The sequence below is a fragment of the Rhamphochromis longiceps genome, linkage group LG9, assembly GCF_057381845.1.
Source record: "Rhamphochromis longiceps isolate RC_006_pf linkage group LG9, R_longiceps_female_GT1.1, whole genome shotgun sequence".
Classification (NCBI taxonomy): Eukaryota; Metazoa; Chordata; class Actinopteri; order Cichliformes; family Cichlidae; genus Rhamphochromis; species Rhamphochromis longiceps.
The window spans coordinates 13,101,965-13,125,060 of record NC_140565.1 but is presented as its reverse complement, the minus strand read 5'-3'; the positions used below and the strand labels follow the sequence as shown (position 1 = coordinate 13,125,060).

At 39.7% G+C, this 23,096-nt stretch overlaps 1 protein-coding gene across 3 annotated transcripts in view; it reads right to left on the bottom strand.

The window, feature by feature from the left end:
* Positions 1 to 16,180: 16,180 nt before the first annotated feature.
* The window catches only part of col11a1a (collagen, type XI, alpha 1a), a 69,300-nt gene continuing 62,384 nt past the window's right edge, over positions 16,181 to 23,096 (bottom strand). For all 3 annotated transcript variants that reach the window (XM_085418344.1, XM_085418345.1, XM_085418346.1), the window contains 8 exons: positions 22,788 to 22,841; positions 22,665 to 22,700; positions 22,514 to 22,567; positions 22,184 to 22,424; positions 21,457 to 21,569; positions 20,991 to 21,059; positions 18,231 to 18,464; positions 16,181 to 17,680 (listed from right to left, as the gene is read on the bottom strand). In XM_085418344.1, coding sequence (XP_085274470.1) covers positions 17,534 to 17,680; positions 18,231 to 18,464; positions 20,991 to 21,059; positions 21,457 to 21,569; positions 22,184 to 22,424; positions 22,514 to 22,567; positions 22,665 to 22,700; positions 22,788 to 22,841 — 948 coding nt within the window. In that variant the 3' untranslated portion in view covers positions 16,181 to 17,533. The remainder of the gene's footprint in view (positions 17,681 to 18,230; positions 18,465 to 20,990; positions 21,060 to 21,456; positions 21,570 to 22,183; positions 22,425 to 22,513; positions 22,568 to 22,664; positions 22,701 to 22,787; positions 22,842 to 23,096) is intronic.

Genomic DNA, 23,096 nt, shown 5'->3' with positions numbered 1-23,096 from the left:
AAACAGCAGAGTAAATTTAGACATTTTTCATCACACAAACTCCTAAGTATTAAAGCTAAATGTGTGTGAATGTTTAAGCTAAGACCCATACAATTTTTAGGCATGCATTTTTAAAAAATCCCCTTAAAGTTCGTTTGAAGAGAACTGAGTGGCATCAACAAGGCAACGATTTTTCACCTTATTCTTAGCACCTATTCATTGTGTTAACAACAGCTGCCGTCTTTTGAGTATTCTTAATAGCTGTGATTATTGTTTCACTGTGATTTAACAGAGTAGAGACATCAAGCAAGAAATCATGAATTTGCTTTCTACATTTTTATAAATTACCTGTCTCCTAATTGTTTTGCAACCTAATTAATTTTATGACTAATTAGTTCTAAACTACAATAAAAGACTGCTGGTTCTTGTACAGTGCTTTTCTACTCTAACTGGGCTTTTAAAGCACTTTACACAACTTGCCTCATTCACAGAAGCACTTTTATCTAACATTCACGCTCTGAGCGAAACTTTAAGTGTCATGCAGACTGGAGTAGACAGGGATTGAATCATCAACCTTCTGATTAGTAGGTGACCTGCTCTACCACCTGAGCTACAGTCACAGAAATGATTCGTTCCCCCCCCCCCGTCTTCTACAGGGAACAGAATAGCGTGCTTCATAGATGTAATTTCCCAGGTAAAATGTCAGGCTCCATGTCAACATGCCCTATCTCAAAGGTTCCAGCATCCACGATCTTCTCCTATGTGTAAGTGTTTGTGAGATTAAGGTGAAGATCAGTTCATTTTCTTCGGCCTCCTGAGAAGAGAAATGCTGTGACACTTTTTTTTGTTGCTCAGGCTACACAGAGATGAAACTGCTCTGGAGATGTATCATTAAAATGTCAGGCCAGATGGATCGCGGTCAAATGAGCAATGATTGCTTTCAATTCACCTCCATTCCCGAGGGTCTTAATTTCAAGTCTCAGTGGGAAAAATGCCTCCCAAGTTTTTCACATTTAAATGCAAGAATATCCTTTACTCCTGTCTTTGGTCTTCATCTACTTTAATTTATTGTCAATAAATGCAGTAATAGTGAGAGGCTGAAACCTCTGCCTCTCTTTACAACCACCTTTAATCAACATCCGTTGAGGTGATGAGGCTGTTAAATGAAATTTGCAATGTGTGAACAAGGTTGATGTCTTTAATTTTGAACTTTGCATGGACATAAAATGAAATTCTATCAGCATTTGAATGCAGGAACAAATGCTTTCATATCCAAGAACATTAATGTCCTCTACTCCAGTGGTTTTTTTTCTCCTCACACAATCTGTGCTGAATGTTGTGGAAAAATTGTTATGTTATGTGAAGGCTGAATGAGGACAGCCGCATTCCATCATGTCATTTACTGCACCGAGGGCCTGTTTAAAATCAGAAAACAACCTCTGTGTTAATGTATGTAAGGAATACATAAGGGATAAGAGCGGACACTTAATAAACATAAAGGCATTGTCAAGTAGGACAATATAGTCCACGTTGTGCAGCCATGGAGGGGGTTCTCAGGTCAAAGGTTCAGACTGTTGATGTGAAACATCATCAATTTTTGGCTCAATTAAGAGATTTGGTTCAAAACAAGTTTTTCATTGCAGGTTGAACACACAGTGATATTTACCAGGGTGATTTTCTGTAGATTTCTAAACCAATTTTAATGAGTCAGAAAGTTGTTAGTCATTTGAAGGTCATCACCATTCAGCAACACAATTTCAATAACAATGATAAAAGAAAAAATAGTGATAGGAACCCAACAGGCTAACCATCTACAGCCATATTGACAAACAAAGAAAGCAGCTGGCTCTGAAAGGATGACAGCATCTCAGTGGCGTATAGTTTATGTCCAAATGAAAATGTCAGTCTTTCAGGTAGACTATTTTGGACGTCAGGACTTCAAGTGGTCGTGATGTGAATAAGGCTGTCGAGGAGGTGCACGCTAAAGATCAGATCCATCAGTGGTGGGTGGATATGTGCGACCTTGTGTAGAACATTCTTACCTGTGAAAAGCAAACGGCATTCTTTGCAGAAGGAAGCAGTGAATGTGAAAGTGAATCCTGTCAGAGTTTCATGGCTTTCTCTTATTTTCCAGCCATCCTGTGACTGAAGAACTATTCAGACCTTTTTCTTCAATTAAAAAAAAAGTGAAAGGACCAAGTATAATATCAGGAAATTTGTTAGAAATACACTCAAGTACATACTGAAAAACAGTAGTTAATATGCAAATTAAATGCATATAAAGTTAACACAGATGTTTGATAAGCATGCAAAAAAATGGACAGTCAGTTTAAAAATAATATTTTAATGCAATATTTAATTATATATGAAGGGGATTAAAATGATTTGTTAGACCAGGGGAAAAAAAGTATCATTATGTATTATTCTGCTACACAAACTGCTGTTGTGAGTTCAGTAAAAAGGACCTGATTGCAAAGATGAACAGCAGTCAGTGAGGTAGAATAAACCAAAGGTACTTGGATAAAGTCTGTGGGAGAAGCTAACAAAGGTTGACAGTGAAATAACAACAGGTGGCTGATGAGTTGCTGGGTTAGGGTTTAGGTAACTCCTACACAGCAAACCCCCAGGGGACAATGTGACGGCACAAAGAGACACTCAGAAAGGATGCAGGACACACAGACAGTTAAGCAGAAGGGTGCCTTTAATTCAGCTAACATGTCTACATAATCTTTTCACTCGACTCTCATCTCCAGTTTTGAGCTCTTTCTAGCCAATATGTGAGTGAGAGCTGGAATCAGGAGAAGGAAGAGATGAAAAGCCAAAGCTGCCAAATGACTTTGGCTCTTCAGCCAGTCACAAGACTGAGGAGGCGTGGCTTTTTGTCACATGGCGCACCACTTGATAACAAATCTCTGTAGAATACAAATGTGTTCCCATTCTCTAAGCTCCTCCAAAAGCTGCCTCTTTACTTTCACCTTGAAGTTCAATTAAAAAACTGAAAGCTTATCCATGATGATGATGGAGGATGATTTTCCAGATCACAGGATGAGAGAAGTTGTGTAAGTTAGCATAAAGAAAAGGAGGGAGGATATGTGGAAGCAGGTGGAAACAATCCGAAAAAACAGGAAAAAAAAAAAGAATGTTAAAAGCTCCAAGTAAGAGAACAAAGATGAAGGGAGGGAGATACAGCAGGGATGGGAATAATGTAGTGTGAGTTTTAATGACACAGTATAGTAAACACACACACACACACACACACACACACACACACACACACACACACACACACACACACACACACACACACACACACACACAAACCGACCAAGTAAGCAGAAGTAACTGCAGCATTTTCAGAGAGTTAATATTTGATGTAATCCTAAAGACAGACCACAGACTTCACTCAAGATGCTTATAATACACTCAGACTATGCAGGTTTTTGCTGAACTTGTTTACTTCGAGGTATTGTTTGTCTGACATCAGCTTTATTACAACTTTATAATTAAATGTAAATGCAGAGCCTCAATTCCCTCTCTGTATCGCCCCTTTGTTTCCTCAGATGTATTCCTGCCCTTTCAAGTAAAGAAATTACTTTTGAAAAGTCGACTTGTTAAATGTTTTAACAGGTGCTGCCAAGATCTATTCCGCCTGCCCTGTCTTCCCCCAGCCTGGGGTATGTGAATCCCGTGTCCTTGGCTGGTAAACACAATCTTCACGCTTGTCCCTTACCTGCTATTTAAGAGCGTATCGGCTCACTACTTCCCAGGAGATGTACTAAAATTTATTGGTAGTGAGGTCAGAGAGCCTGCTGTCCTGTTCGAGATTCATGGCCACGCACCGGCTGCAGCACCCGGTGCATAGAATGAGAGGGTGGAGCGCAGAACTCATCTAAACTTATTCAAATGAGAGTGTGTCTTTGAAGCATTGCATGGGGTGAGCTTTGTTATGGTTCCCAGTGGATGTGCCGTTGACAGTCTCAGGTTTTCTAACGAGGGGAGCCTTGGCATTTGCCTTAGGGCTTATTCACAATCACTTCGGGTGCTTCTCTGATCACTCCCTCTGCTTCTTTATACCCTTCTTTTTAATTGTGACCTTGAAGTCCACTAGAGGATTTTAAAAGGCAAATATAGAACAAGAACAAATACACTAGCTACCAATTCAGGCCATTTTATTCAATGAATCACTGATAACAGTCCAAGGTTTTTCTCCAAGGATGTTCTGAGAGTGACTGATACCAGTCTGTCCACTCGGACTCCTTAAACTCATCCAGAAAACTCCTACATGGTTCTGTCTTTGCAGTCAGTCTATGACATGATTAAGACTGCAGACCTTGAGACATACCTGATGATGTTCAGCAAGAAGAAAGCATTCCACTGATTAACAATCAAGAGGGCATAATATTAACATATAATAAGTATGTCTGTTGCTTTCTTCTTAAAGAAACTGAATTGAAACGACACTGAGCCCTTGTGTGTCTGGAGTGTTGTTGGAACAGCTCAGATGCATATTGAAAAAAGTCTTGTGACTTCTAAACCCCAAAACACTCTATACTAGAAATCAGTCCACCCTACGAATCGGATCCCCCGGCACAAACAGACCAACGTAGCACACGTAGTTAAGTGCCAAGAGGATTTACATGAATTATACACTCAAACAACCTTTACCTAAGTGGATGGCTCAACACAGAAGAACTACCTTAGACCCGAACTTTGCATTTACATCCATAGCCCAGTGACCACTCTTTCAATGAACAGGATGTACATGATCCGTGAAGGGAGGGACACTGGTTTGAGCAGGGAGTTAGAGAGGCCACTTACATAAAAAATGAAGTCTTAGTGTACATCTTCTCTGGATTCTCTAGTTCTCAGTGAAAAGTACACATTACCATTGGACAACCGTCATGGTTCTCAAAATCTAGACTCAACTCCAGATCAATAATAATGAAGGAACAATAACGAGGGAACATACATCACCAGCTTGTGGTAAACCTTTTGAATTAAAGTTGTAAGTCTGCACTTCAGCCACAAGTTGATTGTTTTATTTAAAGCCCACTGTGGTGAAGTACAGAAAAAAATCGAATTGTACAAACCTTTAAGGGCCTAAATTTGAAGTCTTTTAAAAATGTGAAATTATTAGGAAAATAAACAGCTACTTATTAAAAAACCCGATACTGGACTCCCCTCGAGGTCTGTCAGTTTAATTACAGGGAGTGCAGAATTGTTAGGCAAGTTGTATTCTTGAGGAATAATGTTATTATTGAACAACAACCATGTTCTCAATGAACCCAAAAAAACTCATTAATATCAAAGCTGAATGTTTTTGGAAGTAGTTTTTAGTTTGTTTTTAGTTTTAGCTATTTTAGGGGGATATCTGTGTGTGCAGGTGACTATTACTGTGCATAATTATTAGGCAACTTAACAAAAAACAAATATATACCCATTTCAATTATTTATTTTTACCAGTGAAACCAATATAACATCTCCACATTCACAAATATACATTTCTGACATTCAAAAACAAAACAAAAACAAATCAGCGACCAATATAGCCACCTTTCATTGCAAGGACACTCAAAAGCCTGCCATCCATGGATTCTGTCAGTGTTTTGATCTGTTCACCATCAACACTGCGTGCAGCAGCAACCACAGCCTCCCAGACATTGTTCAGAGAGGTGTACTGTTTTCCCTCCTTGTAAATCTCACATTTGATGATGGACCACAGGTTCTCAATGGGGTTCAGATCAGGTGAACAAGGAGGCCATGTCATTAGTTTTTCTTCTTTTATACCCTTTCTTGCCAGCCACGCTGTGGAGTACTTGGACGCGTGTGATGGAGCATTGTCCTGCATGAAAATCATGTTTTTCTTGAAGGATGCAGACTTCTTCCTGTACTACTGCTTGAAGAAGGTGTCTTCCAGAAACTGGCAGTAGGACTGGGAGTTGAGCTTGACTCCATCCTCAACCCGAAAAGGCCCCACAAGCTCATCTTTGATGACACCAGCCCAAACCAGTACTCCACCTCCACCTTGCTGGCGTCTGAGTCGGACTGGAGCTCTCTGCCCTTTACCAATCCAGCCACGGGCCCATCCATCTGGCCCATCAAGACTCACTCTCATTTCATCAGTCCATAAAACCTTAGAAAAATCAGTCTTGAGATATTTCTTGGCCCAGTCTTGACGTTTCAGCTTGTGTGTCTTGTTCAGTGGTGGTCATCTTTCAGCCTTTCTTACCTTGGCCATGTCTCTGAGTATTGCACACCTTGTGCTTTTGGGCACTCCAGTGATGTTGCAGCTCTGAAATATGGCCAAACTGGTGGCAAGTGGCATCTTGGCAGCTGCACGCTTGACTTTTCTCAGTTCATGGGCAGTTATTTTGCGCCTTGGTTTTTCCACACGCTTCTTGCGACCCTGTTGACTATTTTGAATGAAACGCTTGATTGTTCGATGATCACGCTTCAGAAGCTTTGCAATTTTGAGACTGCTGCATCCCTCTGCAAGATATCTCACTATTTTTGACTTTTCTGAGCCTGTCAAGTCCTTCTTTTGACCCATTTTGCCAAAGGAAAGGACGTTGCCTAATAATTGCCTAATAATTAACCAATAATTAATCAACAATATTCAACATTTGGACACCACGGCGCCAGCTGCTAGGCCCAAGGCTGGAGCCCACCAAAACAACTCCCTGATAACGACTGTGTGATGACTATTCTTCCCATCCCATGAAGGACACCTGGATCGGCTGGAGGACTGTTTACTTAGCCTGATACAGCGAAGGACACTGTCTCAGCTGAACTATGGACACGCACACACATACACTTACACTGATAAGCACGCACTCATCCCCCTCCCTTCCAAACGCCTTCGATGCTTGTTCCTGCGGGGGAAGGCAGCGGGTCTGCGTGCCGCGCTGAAATGATAGCATGGTGCAGGACGACTGCTGTGTTCCTTCGAATCACCCCCCACCCCCCTATCCATCCCCTGTGGCTTGTCATGTGCTCTGATGTTGTGATGTGGACATTAATGTGCTCTCTGTGCAGAGGAGTTTTTTTGTTTCCTGTTCTCATGCTGTCCTCCCATAGGTTGCCCAGCGTGTGAAGAGGTCTCTTTTTTTCCTCTTGTACTTTTCCCAATGTTGTGTAATTTTTTCAGTGTTATTCTCCCAACGCTGCCGGTCTCCGACTGTATTCCCTTGTGTTGTCTTGTTGTTGTGTGTGTTAGTCGGGGGGGGGGGGGGGGGGGGGGGGTCCTATTCCTCTGTGGGGCAACCTGCATATGGCCAATAAAGCATTCATTCATTCATTCATTCATTCATTCATTATGCACACCTGATATAGGGTGTTGATGTCATTGGACCACACCCCTTCTCATTACAGAGATGCACATCACCTAATATGCTTAATTGGTAGTAGGCTTTCGAGCCTATACAGCTTGGAGTAAGACAACATGCATGAAGAGGATGATGTGGACAAAATACTCATTTGCCTAATAATTCTGCACTCCCTGTAGACAAAGAACCAAAGAAAATGTGCTGCCTGTTGACATAATGACAGTCATTAAATCATAATTAAATCAAATCAGTGAGCATGCAACACTAGTGAGTGACCCTAATTGCTTACTCCGATATACTTGTCAAGACAGTCGAGCCCCCCCAAAATGCCTTTTTACCTAATAATGGAATTATTTCCCAAATGCCCAGCAGTGCACAGTAAATATGGGAGTACTGAGACTGAGATTTTCTTTTAATTGGAACCAAGAATGTGCAACTGTGAGAGGCAATGTCTTGATGCAGGAATTCCCCCAAATGTAAATGTTTCCACCTGTCATGCGCCGCGGCGCGCGTGCACAAAAGGATCCAGACGCAGACTCCGCGCTAACAAAAGACACTTTATTGTAATAACGAAAGGCGACCTGGGAAAACTAGGGAGCAAAACAAGAAACTAAAAACCCGGGGAAACAATGACACGAGGAAGCCGGGATCGGGACCGTGGGAGGCTGCAATAGAAAGGGGAAATGATTACTAGGGAGCCGGGAAGCGGGGAAAACACATCAGGACGGAGTTAGAGTAGGGGGCTTACGATAGAACGGGACCGTGGGAGCTCGGGAGGGAAGTGTGGCAGTCCGTGAGCAGGAAGTCCGTGGGGATGGCGAATGGGCCAGAAGATGCACCAAGTGATCCAGTTGAGCCGGAGGACAGGCAGGTGGCAGACGCCGAGTCGAAACCTGGACACAAGTAGGCGGATTAAACACAGTTCCAACCAGAAGTGAATGCACGCTTTCGTGGAAGTCTAGTTACCACTGTGGGGGTGACTACGGACTGGCATGGAGCATCCGTCAGCGCCGGGTTAAGTAGATCCTCGTGTAGTCACTGTGATGGAGAGCAGGTGTGCCGGTGATGGCCCAGTGTGTGGCTACCCGAGCATCACGCATTCCACAGACACAGGACCACGGACCATGACACCACCGTTTTAAAATGCCATGCTAAAATGCACTTGTGTCTTGTGGCTATGTCTTCAAACCCTCAAACACACAATAATAACATGGACTGAACCACCACTCACAACCACTAGCACTTTATATAGCCTCTGTAGGAATTATATCTCACTTATCTTAACTGCACTACTGTATAGCTCTGTTTAAATAATCATTCTGTACATTTGATCATTTTTAATCCTACTGTTTACAACTTGCATAGTTCCCATTTCTGTATAGCTGTATATCTCAGATTTCTGTAAAGTTATTTATTTCATATTCTGTATAGTTTTTCATATTTATATCCTGTTCATATCCTGTACATAGCTTGTACTCACTACAGCCTGTACATACTTATAGTTATAGAATATTCACAACATACTTCATACCGTGTACATTATAACATACCATAATAGACCCATTTCTGTAATATACTCACATATCTATATTATTGCTAATATATATTGTAATATATCTATATCACTAAAGCACTTCTGGATGGATGCAAACTGCATTTCGTTGCCCTGTACCTGTGCATGTGCAATGACAATAAAGTTGAATTCTATTCTAAAATACACGTTCTCCCCTTCAGCAGGAAGTGGTGGTGTGGTCCAATTATCCCTCTTTGTATTAAAGGCTTCAAACCACCTTTTGTCTGGCAACCCCCAGGGATCATGGCAGGTAAGAAGCAAGTAAAGAAACAAAGGTTAGTCAAAAATCAAACAAAGTAATAAACTGGTATGAAGACATAAGTAAACTAAATGTGCATGCTTGCAAATAGAACAAATGTACCTAAACCAATAAATAAACTTACTGGAAACTAAAATGTGTTATTGTGTTCAAGTGAAGAAATAAAAATACACAAGAGTTACCAACTCTAGAGTGTGGCCATGGGTTTGGCCATCACAGTCTTCTTTGGACGTTCCCTGGAATTACAGGTTCATTTATGTTTTGCCAAAGTCTGATGGTGTTTAAAATCAGAATTTAAAATACATATCAGGCATTTGATGCACCAAGTAGTACACTGTTTCATCCAAAACATGTTTCCTCTTATATCCTTTGAAAGACCCAAATATCTTTGTTGATGACACATTTTTATCCACTGCCTTGCTGCTGATATCTCTAGAATGTGACACAAATATTTAGATGACAATCTAGTGTTTTTGTCATTTTATTTCACATTTCTTCATCTTCTTTTTTGTTTGCTTTTGTACTGAAATTAGTTTTTTAAATAACGTGTAAAGCATATTTTCAAAGTCTTTCAGCTGATTACAGACAAGCTTGTAAAACATTTTTAAAAAAATGTTTAAAAAGTCCCATGTAACTGCTAGTTGTTATCGATGTAATTTCAGCTCACCGGCTTCCTTCAGCCCTTTCATCTTCTTTAGACAATACAGTAACATGTGGGAATGAGGATGCTAATTAATTCAAACACAAAAATTGCTTAGAGCACACACAAACACACATAAAGTTGTCCATGTTTGAATGTGATAGTGACTGTCAGGAGATCATTTCCTTGAGTTTCCCAGCCAGTGTCTTGTGTTTCCTTATTTTTGACTATTGCATTGAGCAGAAATCCAGGCTGGTGCATTCAGATGATTGCCACTCACGTTCTGTGCTGACTGAGCACTCAGCCAGCATGTGTGATGCACTGCTTTTAGTTGCAGAGTCATATAGGAGTAGTAAAAATGAAGAAGTGCACATCTGGCGATAACCCAGCTGTCATGTAGAGATGTCCTGAACAGAAAAGAGAGTGAGAGGAAATTTGGAAGGGAGAGAAATAGCCGTTCAGAGCTGAGCTTTGCTGTTATTTCTTTTTAAAGTTTAACATTTGGGGGAAATTTCTGCTGTAATCATTTATAGTTTGAGGATTAGCCAATTTTAATTCCATAATAACAGTTGAAGTCTGTCTTTGAACACTGAAACCACAAACTGTCTGGTCAGATTTGAAGTGAATAACACCGGTCCCGATTGCCGCTAGAAAATTCAGTTTGCATTAAAGCTCGAGAGTCTCCGCTTAGCTAGTTTACCTCATTTGAACCATGAAGCTTCTGTTGCTTTCAGCCAATCAGAGCCTACTATTGTGGCACTGACAACTCCCTATTTTCAAATTGCATTCGATTTAAGTCATTTTAAGTAAATTGCACTTTTTTTTGTGAAACATAACATTGAAAATAAAATAATGATAATTAAGTAATGGAAAACATGATGTGACTCAGTAAGCCATCAGCCCTCGTGATTTAGCCTTTCAGGCTGTGTGTATTGACAAAATGACAAAATTACCTCCTGCAAAGGTAACATCAAAGTACCAAAATGGTAATAACGTCATTCAAAAATGCAGTTTGAATCAGCAGGATGCAGTAGATGAATGATCTCACTCCAACACAAGGCACACTGGCATTGACGCACAAGTTCCCTGCAGAAGAACATGATTTGCTAAACTACTTTACAGCCAAAAGCAGCCAAGCCTGCGCAACAAAGAGCTCTGTAATTATACTGACAAAGCAAGATCTGGAGAGGTAATCACACCGGCAGACATTACCAGACTTAGAAATGTATTTGTGTGATCTACTGACGGCGTTTGAATGTATGAGAACAGACTCACCTTTATCATTTCCGTATTGTTTTGCAATCAAGCAGACCACAAAATGGTGTGAGTGATGACTAAAAATAAGTACAGGTTTTATACATGTTTTTATTTTACAGAACAAGCAGAGGAACTGCTCGGTGTGGAATAACTGACGTTAGTGGAGGAATTGATCAAATACTGTACATGGCAAAACCTAACCTGCCAGCAAAAAGGACATCTGTAACACAGCATGCCCGCAAATGCATGTGCAGAATGCGGACAAAGTACATTGCACAAGATAACACGAGCTTATCAGTCAAAGCTGCTGTAGGCCTGACCAGCATCTGTAGGATTTTTTTTCTTAACCAAAATCATCCACCAACATCCATCCAGGATCCTAAAGCCATTTAAAACAAAGAAAAAGAAAAAATAGTTCAAATCTTCAGCTTAATAGCCCATGAATTTCCCCTTTTTTAAAATGTTGTCTAGACGTGTACTGTAGGCACGACATGACCTTACAATGCTTGTGAAAGAGTTGTTAGAGCCCTGCTTGAGCTCTTAAAAAGGAGAGGCAGCAAACACAGAAACACACAAAAACAAAAAAAGAGTTTCAAGACGTTTTGTGACCGAGGGCATTGCATAATTCTTATTATAAATTTGGAATAATCTTTCTTAGCAACTGATAAGTTCTGATAATTGAATATATCTTACTTTTCTATTAAACGACTCTCTCTCTCTCTGATAGCTCGACTGTTTTGTGGTGTACACATTCACTTAGTAAGCAAAACTCTGACAAATCAAATATGTGGAGCTACCTGCTGTTGTGACACCTAGGTACAGGCAGCCAGCTATAGCTTTTAATCTCTCTCTCTCTTTTTTTACTACTTCCTCCCACCACCTGCAAATGAAGCCACATCAAGTAGAAATTGATTGACATGCTGTTTTTAAGTCTACAATGATATAAGCAGGAAATTGACCAAAGCAAAGTTGTATGATTGTGTGACTGTAAAGCCTGTATGATTAAATTTAACCCCTAAATGTAGCTGTTTGAAAGGGGAAGCCCACGCCTTTCCATCACACACCTTTAACAACTTTAGTAAATCCTGAGAAGTTTTGTAATCCCCAGAAAGGGTTTGTTCCGTTGAAAACATTTAATCTTATTTCCATTTATTCTAAATATCTTTTGCTTTCAATACTATATGTTTTCTGTTTTTAGTGGTATGAGGTTCCCTTGTATTATAATTGTATGAGAAACTGTTGGAACGTCTACACCCCAATCTCCAAATAAATAACATGTTCCTCATTTTCATGCCACGGTGTCAGGCATATTAGCTTGCTGTATATGAGCTTGCTAAATCAATCCTGTCTTGTTTTCATTAAAAAGGAGCTGTATGCTACAGTTCAAGGTGATTTTGATTAAGAATTACCGCTTTCTTGACTCACTAGAGTATCTTAGCCACACTTAGTTCTTGCTGTGACTGTGAAGTCCCTGTGTGATCCTTGGGGTGCCGTGTAATCTTTTCATATCCACTGATCCAGAGGAATAGAGCAGTAATTTGGACAGCCAAATGCTTTTCCTACCTCTCTGCTGAAGCAACTGAAGACTTAATGTTCCCTGTGAGTGGTGTCCTTGTAATTATTTACCTTCTGTATACACTGAACCAACACAAACATTTGCTGGAGTCAGTAAAACCGGACTTGATTAGGTCTATGAATGAGTTTAGAAACAAACTAGACCCATCAACAGCTTATAAAAGTGCTGTGGTTTTAGGTTTTGGATATCTTATTCCAAAGCGATCTTTATCATATCCAGTTAGGGACATGAAATAAAGATTTATGTTATTAAAAAGCTGCTGGAAACATGATCTTGTGTTAGGGACAACCAGAATATTGTGTTTTCGCTGAAATTTGAGGGTTTCCCCCACTTGACATTTGGCTTCTTTCAAGTTGCGCAGCTTAGTGTATCTTTGCTTTGTTGTTAACAAGCTATTGTTGTGATGCTTTTGAGCCGCGCTACTCACTAATCATCAATCATTCATGCAGTGCAATTGCAGCTTGTTTTGCCCATTGATCTCCTGTTAATAAAGAATGATGTTCTGTCAGCGGGACTCTTTGAGATCTTGTTCACCTCACAGTGTACGACAGCAAATGCAGCAAAACTGACATTTATATGGTAATGTAGGAGATTATTATTACAACTATCTTTCACAACAACTCGAGGAAGTTTGATTGCTTCATTTGAATAAACTCTGTGAATTGAATATTTAAAAAGAGCTATTAAGGGTGTGAGCAATCTCTTGAGACAAACGTGGTATTTGCTAAAGGACTATAAAGAAGGTAGCGTGAGTTGTGGAGCTGAATTTGCTTCTGAACCCACGGGGAGCATTTCTTGATTGTGTGCAGTTCCACATGAGTATTCTCTTTGGTCGCTTCCCTACAAATTCCCACTATCTAAAGGGGAAAAAAAAGATAAAAGAAAATGCAAAGTCCATTTCTTTTGCTGCCTAGCACAGACATGTCAGTTGTTATTATGAGGATTTCTTCTACACCTTTCAAGGAGAAAATAAAAGGTTTAGCGGTGGTCAGTCCTTTGAAGTGACACAGGCCATTGCTAACATTTGTTTCAAGAAGGCACAGGAGGACTGAATACTAATTAGGCCTGTTTTGCCCCTCATAATTTCAAGGAGAGAAGAGGAGCTGCAGAACTGCAGTGATTTGGCTGGAACAACCTACACAACTGTAATGGAATTACATTTATTAGAAAGACAATGGGCACTTTCAGGATAACTTAAGACTGTAGAGCAATAGTTTTACATTTGAAATGCATTTATTTGATTTCTCATTAGATAGATGAGGCCTGTCTCTGTTTTCGTTAATACAATCACGTCTAGTTACTGTGGAGTCCAAGAGGAATCAGCAAAGACACACAACACTGTATACTTGCCATACACGCTTTCATTCAGCTTTTTCAAGTTACTGATAAAAAAGCAAGGCCAAGTACCAAGAACTTTCAACTCTAGAACAAACCTGTGGAGATCAGCTATATTCTAATGACCTCAAAGGCTAATTTAAACTCATGTCTCTATTAAACAATGATAAAACTAGCCAAACTTTTCCTTCTCTCAGTGCACCAAAGATGTACTCAGAAACTGGATTTTCTCTTTTTGATTACACTCTGAAAATGTTTTATGCACCAGAGTTAGTGATTATGTGGTATTTTGCAAATACTGTTTCCATGATTATATTTCGATAGCAATTTTAATATTTAATTATTAATTATTGCACTTTTAATATGCTCCTGATTTGATTTTGCTACCTTTGCGCAGAGGCAGACCAAGCTAGCTGTTCATTGCGTTAACTGGTCATTACATTAACCAGCAAAGTGTTTCTATTACTCTCTGACACAAACATTGAGCAAATTAAATGGTCAGGTTTGATGTAATTTGTTTTTGGGAATTTTATTGCTCGTGGACACAGCCAGGATAGTTCATTATGATTGCATATTTTCAGTTATTCTGTTAAGCAAAGCTAGCCTTCTGGCTCATATTTACAACACTTGATGGTGGCATGTCATCTTTATGGTCTATACACATTATGGATTGTAGGAGTTAAAACAGGCCTTAGCTCTCCAATTCTAACTTGAACTTAACCACTGTACTCACAATTTTCCTCTGTTTAAAAAAAATGAATTAGCGATTTGATGACAAAGTATTGCTAGTAGTAGCCATGTGCTGTTAATCATATGCACTTGATTAAGCTTAGCAGTTTGGTGGTCTGGAGTGTTCACCAGAATCTCACCAGGAATGGACCACCCAGCAAATTCACTACAAGGTCAAAGTGTGCACTTTGCAGAGAAATTGCAAAAAAATCCAAGCTCTACATCTGAGACTCAGTTAGCATGTGAAATGTTAAAGTTCATGTCAGTGCCATTAGAAAGAAGGCTGAAGTACTGTAGTTTGGCTTGTTTGGAAGAGTTGCAAGTTGTACAAACAACAAGACCTCTGGAACAATGACAGATGAGACCAAAGTGGAGGTATTTGGCCCAAATGTGCAGTGCCACAGTCAAGAAACCAAACACAACACATCAGCTCAAATACCTTATGCCATCTGTCAAGCACAGTGGTGGAGGTGTGATGATTAGGGCTTATTTTGTAGACACAGGGTCTGGGAACCTTGCAGTTGCCATGCCAACTGTGACCTAGTCAGTGCACCAAAACATTCTAGAATCAGATGTGAAGCCATCTGTCCAACAGCTGAAGCTTGGTCCAAATTGGCTCATGCAACAGGAAAATGATCCCAAGCACAGCAGCAACCACAACAGAATGGCTAAAAAAGAAAAAAAATCGAAGTGTTGCAGTGGCCCAGTCTGAGACCAGACATAAACCTGACCAAAGTGCTATTACTGATAGTCCCTGCTGCTGATGGTAGCTCTACGAGCAACTGAATCATGCGGCGTATGCAGTTTCTCACAGGTTTGCAGAGTGCTATGAAAACTTTCTTTTTACGATTGTATTCTTACTTATCAGATAGAAAAAAAAGGATAAAAATGCTTTAATGATACTGTAGAATGAGATTGTAACCTCATTCTCAGCAGTTATAAATTCCACTTTATTTTGTAAGAGTGCTGTAAAATAGGAATATCTGCTGCTCTAAATCCTTTTCGTTTAGGTAGCTGTGCTTGGCACCACACTGAAAGGTCACAGCATATCTTGGTATATCTATTTTTAAAGTACTATTAATGACTTTGGTGAAGGTCCCTCCCCTACCAGGGCTAAAAATATTTCAGGAGAGGCAAGGATACATAGATGAGTGGGGGAAAATCCCTCAAGTAAATTGCGCCCAGCATGTAACATCTATATGCAAAGAATAATACTCTAACCCCACTTGCTGCAGTCTTTACATCCTTTTCTGTATACGCCCAGTTTTTTTTCCACCAACTGAATGAAATAAAGTGTATTCCCTGGAATTAAGTGTTATTGTGTGCGCATGCTTCTCAAATAGGCATCATAGTGAAATACAGCATGTATTTCACAGGCTGATCAGGGGTAAATAAGCAGCAGATACTGAAACATTTAAAAATGAAGGCAGGTAAGTCTCTTTCATCCATTCCATGGCAAATAAAAAACATTTTATGTTTCCATTCATGTACTCCAAATGAACGTAAATTAGTGTAAGATGGTACTTTATTGGTTTCAAGAGATGGAATTGCACCAGCCCAGAGTCTTAGTTGAATGAACATATCCTTGATTTAAAGCATTTCACATGTACAGTAGGTAGATCTTCTCCAAAATCATCTTACACAAACTGTTGAGACATTCAGTTCACTGTTGTTTAGAATCCGGTTTTTAATATTTAAATGAACTATAAAAAGCACATTAAAACATCTTAGTTACAAAAATGGGTCACCGAAAGGGATTCTCAATGCATTCACAGAGGGATCTGAACAGTGGATCTCTAACAGTTAATGTATTTCTCTCTTTTAAAAAATCCCCACCCAAATATATATAAACTTAATTGCTTAACCAAGGTATATACAGGGCATGGCAACCTTGCATCTTAAAGGTTATCAAGAAAGTTTGAGGTATCCAACCAAAATGAAAGCCTGTCAGAAAATGGAAAAAACAAAGAAACAAAACAAAAGAAAAATAGAATTAAATAAAAGAAGATGAATGCCATGATTGCTTCCTACTAGCACGGGATCACAACATTAGTGGGAGATGTTGTCATATACGTGCAGGTGTAATACTTCCAGTTGTTTCACCTACGGTCACAAGGGCAAAACAGCAAGTAACCTCAAGCTTTGGACTGTCAATATATACAAAGGGCATACAGTCTAATTTAGCAATAGAGAACTGTTTGAATGCTCACTTTTATTTTCTTCATGACATGTACACAGTAAGTGTTGGAACAAAAAGACAGAATTATAAATTGACTTGACTTAATGATGCCTTTAACTTACACGGTATGTCTTTAAACCAGCGTTGAAATGAAAGAGCCAAAAGTGAAATCTGATACACATGCAAGTTTTGAAAGTGGATTTAGAAATAAAAGTTTTGTACAAAATAATAATTACAGTATTTTATAATTAGCAAAATACACCTTCTTTTGTAGCACCTCTTTTAGACGTTGTGTGTGTTTTGAACAAGCACCATTGTTGTTTTCATACAGCACCTGGAGAGTCCAGAGAGGAGACGCGTGTCACCCCCCTCGGTTATGTCCGATTCACCCTCTGCCACACGATTCGATTGTCCTTCACCTTTGCTCCGTGACGTGGTTAAGTCATGTGGTTCGAGCCCCACAAGGGCAACAAGTATTTTCCTGGGTTACACATACATACATGGAAAGACATGTTTGCTACACCATCTCTTATTCAAAACTTGCATGTGGCATGGAAAAGGGTGGGGGGCTAAAAATGGGGTTTGGTAGTACCCAGAATGTCTCAACTTGACTTTCTTTGTTGGCCCCATCAAGTCCTTTTTTTTATTTTTTATTTTTTTATTTGACTTTTTCATTTGTATTTAGCCAAGGAAGCAGACAGGCCCAACTTCAAACCCAAACTTCTGGTTCGGATCCCCAAAGTCAGTCAACATGACATCGATAATTGGAACCTGATCAATTTTGGGAGTATTAATCTCCATCACAGTCTTTCCGTAGCCCTTCCTCGTCTGCAACAAGAGAGAGAGGAACACATTAAAAACAAGCAGTCAGATGAGAAATGATCAGGAAAATAAACCGGGACCTTCAGCTGTGTGCTCAATCTGTAAGCTCATCATAAAGCCATTTCATTTATATCTTAGAGAAAAAAGCTACTGGAAAAACTCTGTTTGAAGGAAGATGTTACCAACTGATAACTTTAATTGCATGAGTAATAAAAGTTGTAATTAAAGTAATTAAAGGTGCCAGCAGCTCAATTTTTTATCCATTCTCTGATATTTTCTCATTTTTCATATTGTATGAAGGTTTGGAATCAGTTGAATGATTTAAATTGTGATTTAGATCATTCAACTGTAGATGTAAAAGCCCAACAAAGGCCAGCATTGGAACCATGTCAAACTGCATTGTCTCTTTTAAGTAAATGAAATACTTAAAATAGCTCTATTCAACAAATGTGAATTAGATAACAAACAGAGATTATAGCCATTCAGAACAGGACTGCTCTTTATCTTTAATTTAATACACCGCAATAAACATTCTTATTTAGGCGGTCAAGCTTACCTCGCATCCATCTGAGATGGCCTTGATGTAAGGGTTGTTGTCGTAGGACATCTCCTCATCATTGGCACCCAAGAAACGCAGTGCCTTGTTGTAGCTGTCGCTAGAGGCGTCGTACCACGCCACAGACTGGTGGCAGCTGTAGGTGAAGTTTTGCCTGGCTGAGGCTGTCAGTAGTCTGAGGAAGGTCATTTGTACCATGTTTATTGCGTTCCCATCTGCGTCGACATAGGAAAACTGGACAGAGATGGAAAGAGAGAGAATGAGCAGCAATTACCAAATGTTTGTGAAATAAATCTAAATAAATGTGATGACTGATACCTGATCTTATTTAACAAGAACAAAATGTTCTGTCTCTCCATGCAAGATCGTACAAACTATGTGAAAAACAGTGCAAAATAATTTCAGATCCCTAAATACTTTAAGTTGAAGGACTCATGTGGATAGTAATGCATGTGGATAGTAATGCATGTGTATGGATGCTCTGCATCCATACACATGCACAGTCTTGGAAAGCTTCAAGAGAAACAAGACCTTTAGACACGACACAGTTCTGACAGATACTTTGTGTAACTCATGTCTGAACATGTGCATTAAAAGCACTCACTATCCAAAGTCAGGAAATGCACCGGGCTTTCAATACCTCAAAGTCGTGTCATTTTCTGTCACAGCCAGCCTTTGTGCTGTTGTGGAATGAACCATGACACCAGTTTGATGGAGCAGGACAAACCTGTTTCTTTCATTGGTGAATACAGTAAATAGATGACGTTTAGAGAGAGATTTTCACTGTCCAGGGACAGAAGGAGGACAGCTGGAATGCTAACATCCTGAAGAATTCTCCTCGGCTTCACTCTGATATTTTAGTGATACTTTCTTCTGTATATGGCAAAGTCTGGTTACAGAAATGTTTCAACAGTAACCATTTATGTGTGGTGTTACTGTCTAAGCAAGTTTTTGAAGTTCAATGAAAAACTTCAGTGTATGCACCCATAAAAAGCAAATCCATACCTGCTTTAAATGTGATTGCTTTCACTCTCAAGGTCATCTTCTTGTAAAGCAGTGCAGTGCTTCCAGCACCTCTGTTACATTTACATTACTCACTAAGAGTCCATTTTTGACTCCTTGACTTCTTGCATTTGTGATATTATCTTGATCTCAGGTTTGGCAGAGATCAACTTCTGTGTCAAACTGACTGAAACTTATGTTTAGGGATGGGTATCGAAAACCGGTTCTTGTTGAGAACCGGTTCCCACTGTTTCAATTCCTTGGAATTGTTTGCCATTTTTGCAAACGATTCCCTTATCGATTCCAGTCGCCCCGAATGACGTCACCACGGTGCGGAGCATCATTTACCTAGCAGGAAACACGGCGCGTAAGCGGCTCAAACGCTCAAAAGTTTGGTTACACTTTACTAGAACGGATGACAACAGGGCAACTTGCAATACTTGCAAAGTAGATATTTCATTTAAGGGAGGAAACACTACGAATATGCAAACGCATTTGCTCAGAAAACACGTGATAACCTTAAATGAATGTCGTGTTTTTAATTCCGCTCCGGACTCATGAATCTCAACCCAGCAGCAGCGGTAACGTTTGCACGTCCTCTCCCGTTAATGCGGTCAACTAACAGTGCATATTATGTTAGCGCGATCTGCCTTATTACAAAACCTGCCATTACTGTGCGTTTAGGTGATCATGATGAGAGAGACAGACAGAGTCTGGCTCAGATGCTGGCAGTTGTCGCTGCAGTCTACCGGTAGCGTCTCCTTTCAGGCCAGGATAGACGAATGTCACCCAGCAGTGTCTAAGTTTGTGGTCAAAGGCTTGCACCCATTTGCCACAGCAGATGCCCCCGATTTTAGGTAAGTGAATGTGTTTAATTGTAGGCAGGGACATTACTGGATATTCTTGTATAATTGCTACTGAATAATTTATGTTATATTTTGTTATTGCTACAGAAGAATATTTATTTTATTATTTTACATTTACAAATTTTTTTCCTGGGGACCCTGTGACACCCCATTGAAGAGCCGTAGGCTGTGGATCTCTTAAGATCTCACTGTTGGGTTTGTAAGGCCATGTTACTCCTAAATTTCTATCTTGTTCAAAGAGAAGATATAAAACGAAGTTCCAAGCTAATCGAACTTAGTGTTCTCCTTTCTTATAAAGAATCGATAAGAGAATCGATAAAGAATCGAATCGTTAAACAGAATCGAAAATGGAATCGGAATCGTGCAAATCTTATCAATACCCATCCCTACTTATGTTGCAGTTTGGGCCTCCAAGTCAGGAGAAAGTGCATTAGATCAGATCGATCTTTCTTTCTTTCTTTCTTTCTTTCTTTCTTTCTTTAAAAAAAAAATCTTTTTTTTACAATTACAACTGTGAATCTTGCCCAAAAGAAAAAACTGGTAACAGGTTTTTGCATTTTTTTTATTGAAGTTTTTGCTAAAACAACACAATGATGGGACACCGCCTGGAGTATTTGCCCCTGTTTTGACACACTGGAGTTGATCCAGCAATTGGGATAAATGAACACTTCCAAGTGAAAATGGGACTTTGACTGAGTGACTGAAACCTAGCAGGACTGCTCAAAGAGACAACTTTGAAAGAGTTTGCAGCCAAATTCAAACTAAGCTTCTTTTTTTTTTTTTTTAATAGGTGCTGAATCATATTGTTGAACCAACAGCTGACTAAATATGTTTCAGTCTATGTTAGATCTCTAAGAGATGGATGAGAGATGAAAACAAAAAGAAAACTTACTATTTTACCACGCTTAAATTCACTAAACCATGATCCTGGGACTTCTTTGGGCCACGAAGATATTCTGACCTTTGGAAAATAAAAAGACAAAGTTTATTAATATTTTAGATTACCACAGGCATAATATGTGAACATTTCTGCTGTATACAGCAATGCCTCAAGCATAGCATCAAAGTTTATCATCTGGGAAAGAAGATAAAACTTATATCTCCGAGAGAACATTTTCACAAACTTCTTGAGTTGTGTGTAGTGTTTGCCTGTCGGTGGTGTTTGAGGTGCTTGCACAAAATCAGATCTGAACAGGTTTCTACCTGCAGCAGATCAAACAAGTTCTTATAAACAATGGCAGCCTTGTGATGTGCCTTCTGTTGCGTCATTGTCTTAGCATAATGGCTTAATAGTAATTTAGAAAGGATGATTAACAATAGTCAGTTTGAAATAACTCGTAAAAACCTAAGTTACTTACTCCACTGGACTTCTTATCTGGATAAATGCAGGTTTCGCCTCCGGCAGTGAAGTTACAGTAGACTTTGAAGGAATCCCCTGAGCAGCCTTGATTCGGGTCAATCCAGTACTCACCTGAAGAGAACCAAGAACAGCCAAAATTTCTCTTCAACTTACATCGACAGAAAATTGCAGAAAGCTCAGTTTCAAACGTTAGTGTGCTTGATTTCTTTACCTTAAGTAAAAATTTGTTGCTCATTTTCATGGCTCACACACAGCTGGATTAAATGATGTTTTTATGCCTGAGCCAAGGTACATTTTATTCCTCAAAGGAAGTAAAGCAGCAGTAATAAACCTACTGCGCAGCAACAGCTATGGTTATAGACTTTAGAAGCAGATAATCCCACATTGTACCGAGAGGAGAGACGGCCTAAAATTCATGCATTAATTATAAGGCAAAGACAGGGCACAAAGGTTTAAAAAGGAGATATACAAAGAGCTATCAAACAAACACTAATGCTCTGAATTTAATTCTTTCAGAGCAGGTCTGCCAATCACTGTTATACCGGTTTTATTTTTTTCAATAGAGAATCCATTTGTCACAATAATGGCTGTTAGGATGAGCATTAGTATCTGAAAACATGAGGAGAATCTCTGGTGGCTGCTTCTCTCTGCTGATACAATGAAACATGACAACAACATGGGTGTGTTTTCCTTTCAGGCTGAAGTCTTGCTGGGCTTCAACTTACCATCGGCAAACTCTGGGTGGCAGAGCTGCAGATCTTTACATGTCCTGGCGGGGTTGTTTTGGGTGCCCATGGGGTATTTCATGCGTTCAATATCTTGCTTGAGGTTGTTGAGGGAGCCAAAAATGTCCTCCATACCCTCGCCATAATCCATGATGGTACCATCTGACTGGATATCACTGGAGCGCTTTGTCTTCTTTGGTGACTGAATTGGCAGAGGCTGGATAGCTTCACCTGGTGGGCCCTGTAAGGTGTTTTAGATTTCATACAATATAAAAATATACAACAGACTTTGTACAGGAAACAATGAAAACAGTAGATTGAAAGACTCACAGGAGGACCAGGAGGACCAATTGCACCAGTGTCTCCTTTTGGACCAGCAGGACCCTTTAAAGTTTACAAACATGTTATTAAAGCTCCATTTAAAGTAAATGCTGATTGTCGCAGCAGCAATGCATTATTAGAAACATGGGTTTGTACTCACACTTGAACCCTTGGCTCCTTTGGGACCTTGAGGACCCTGTATGACAAAGAACACAGTACAGCAATTTAGCAAAGTCATTCTGTTATGACATTAATATATAAGTAGAATAAGTAACAAACATACGGGCAAACCAGGTGGGCCTGGGGGACCAAGAGGACCGCTGGCTCCAGCGATACCCTGTTATGAGATCAGATCGAAGTAGAAGGTACATATATTTGAGAAGAAAAACAAAACAACAACAAAAAACATTGCAGGGAACAGAATTACTGTCAAGCTTGAATAATTGGTGACATAAAAAAAAATACGATAAGAGAACCAGTGACATTCAAAGAAAACTATCAAAAGTGGCCAAACACTGCACTTGTGACAGGCCTGTTGCTTCTCAGGCCTTAAAGTAAACATACGAATCTGAATAAAAATGTTTACATTCTT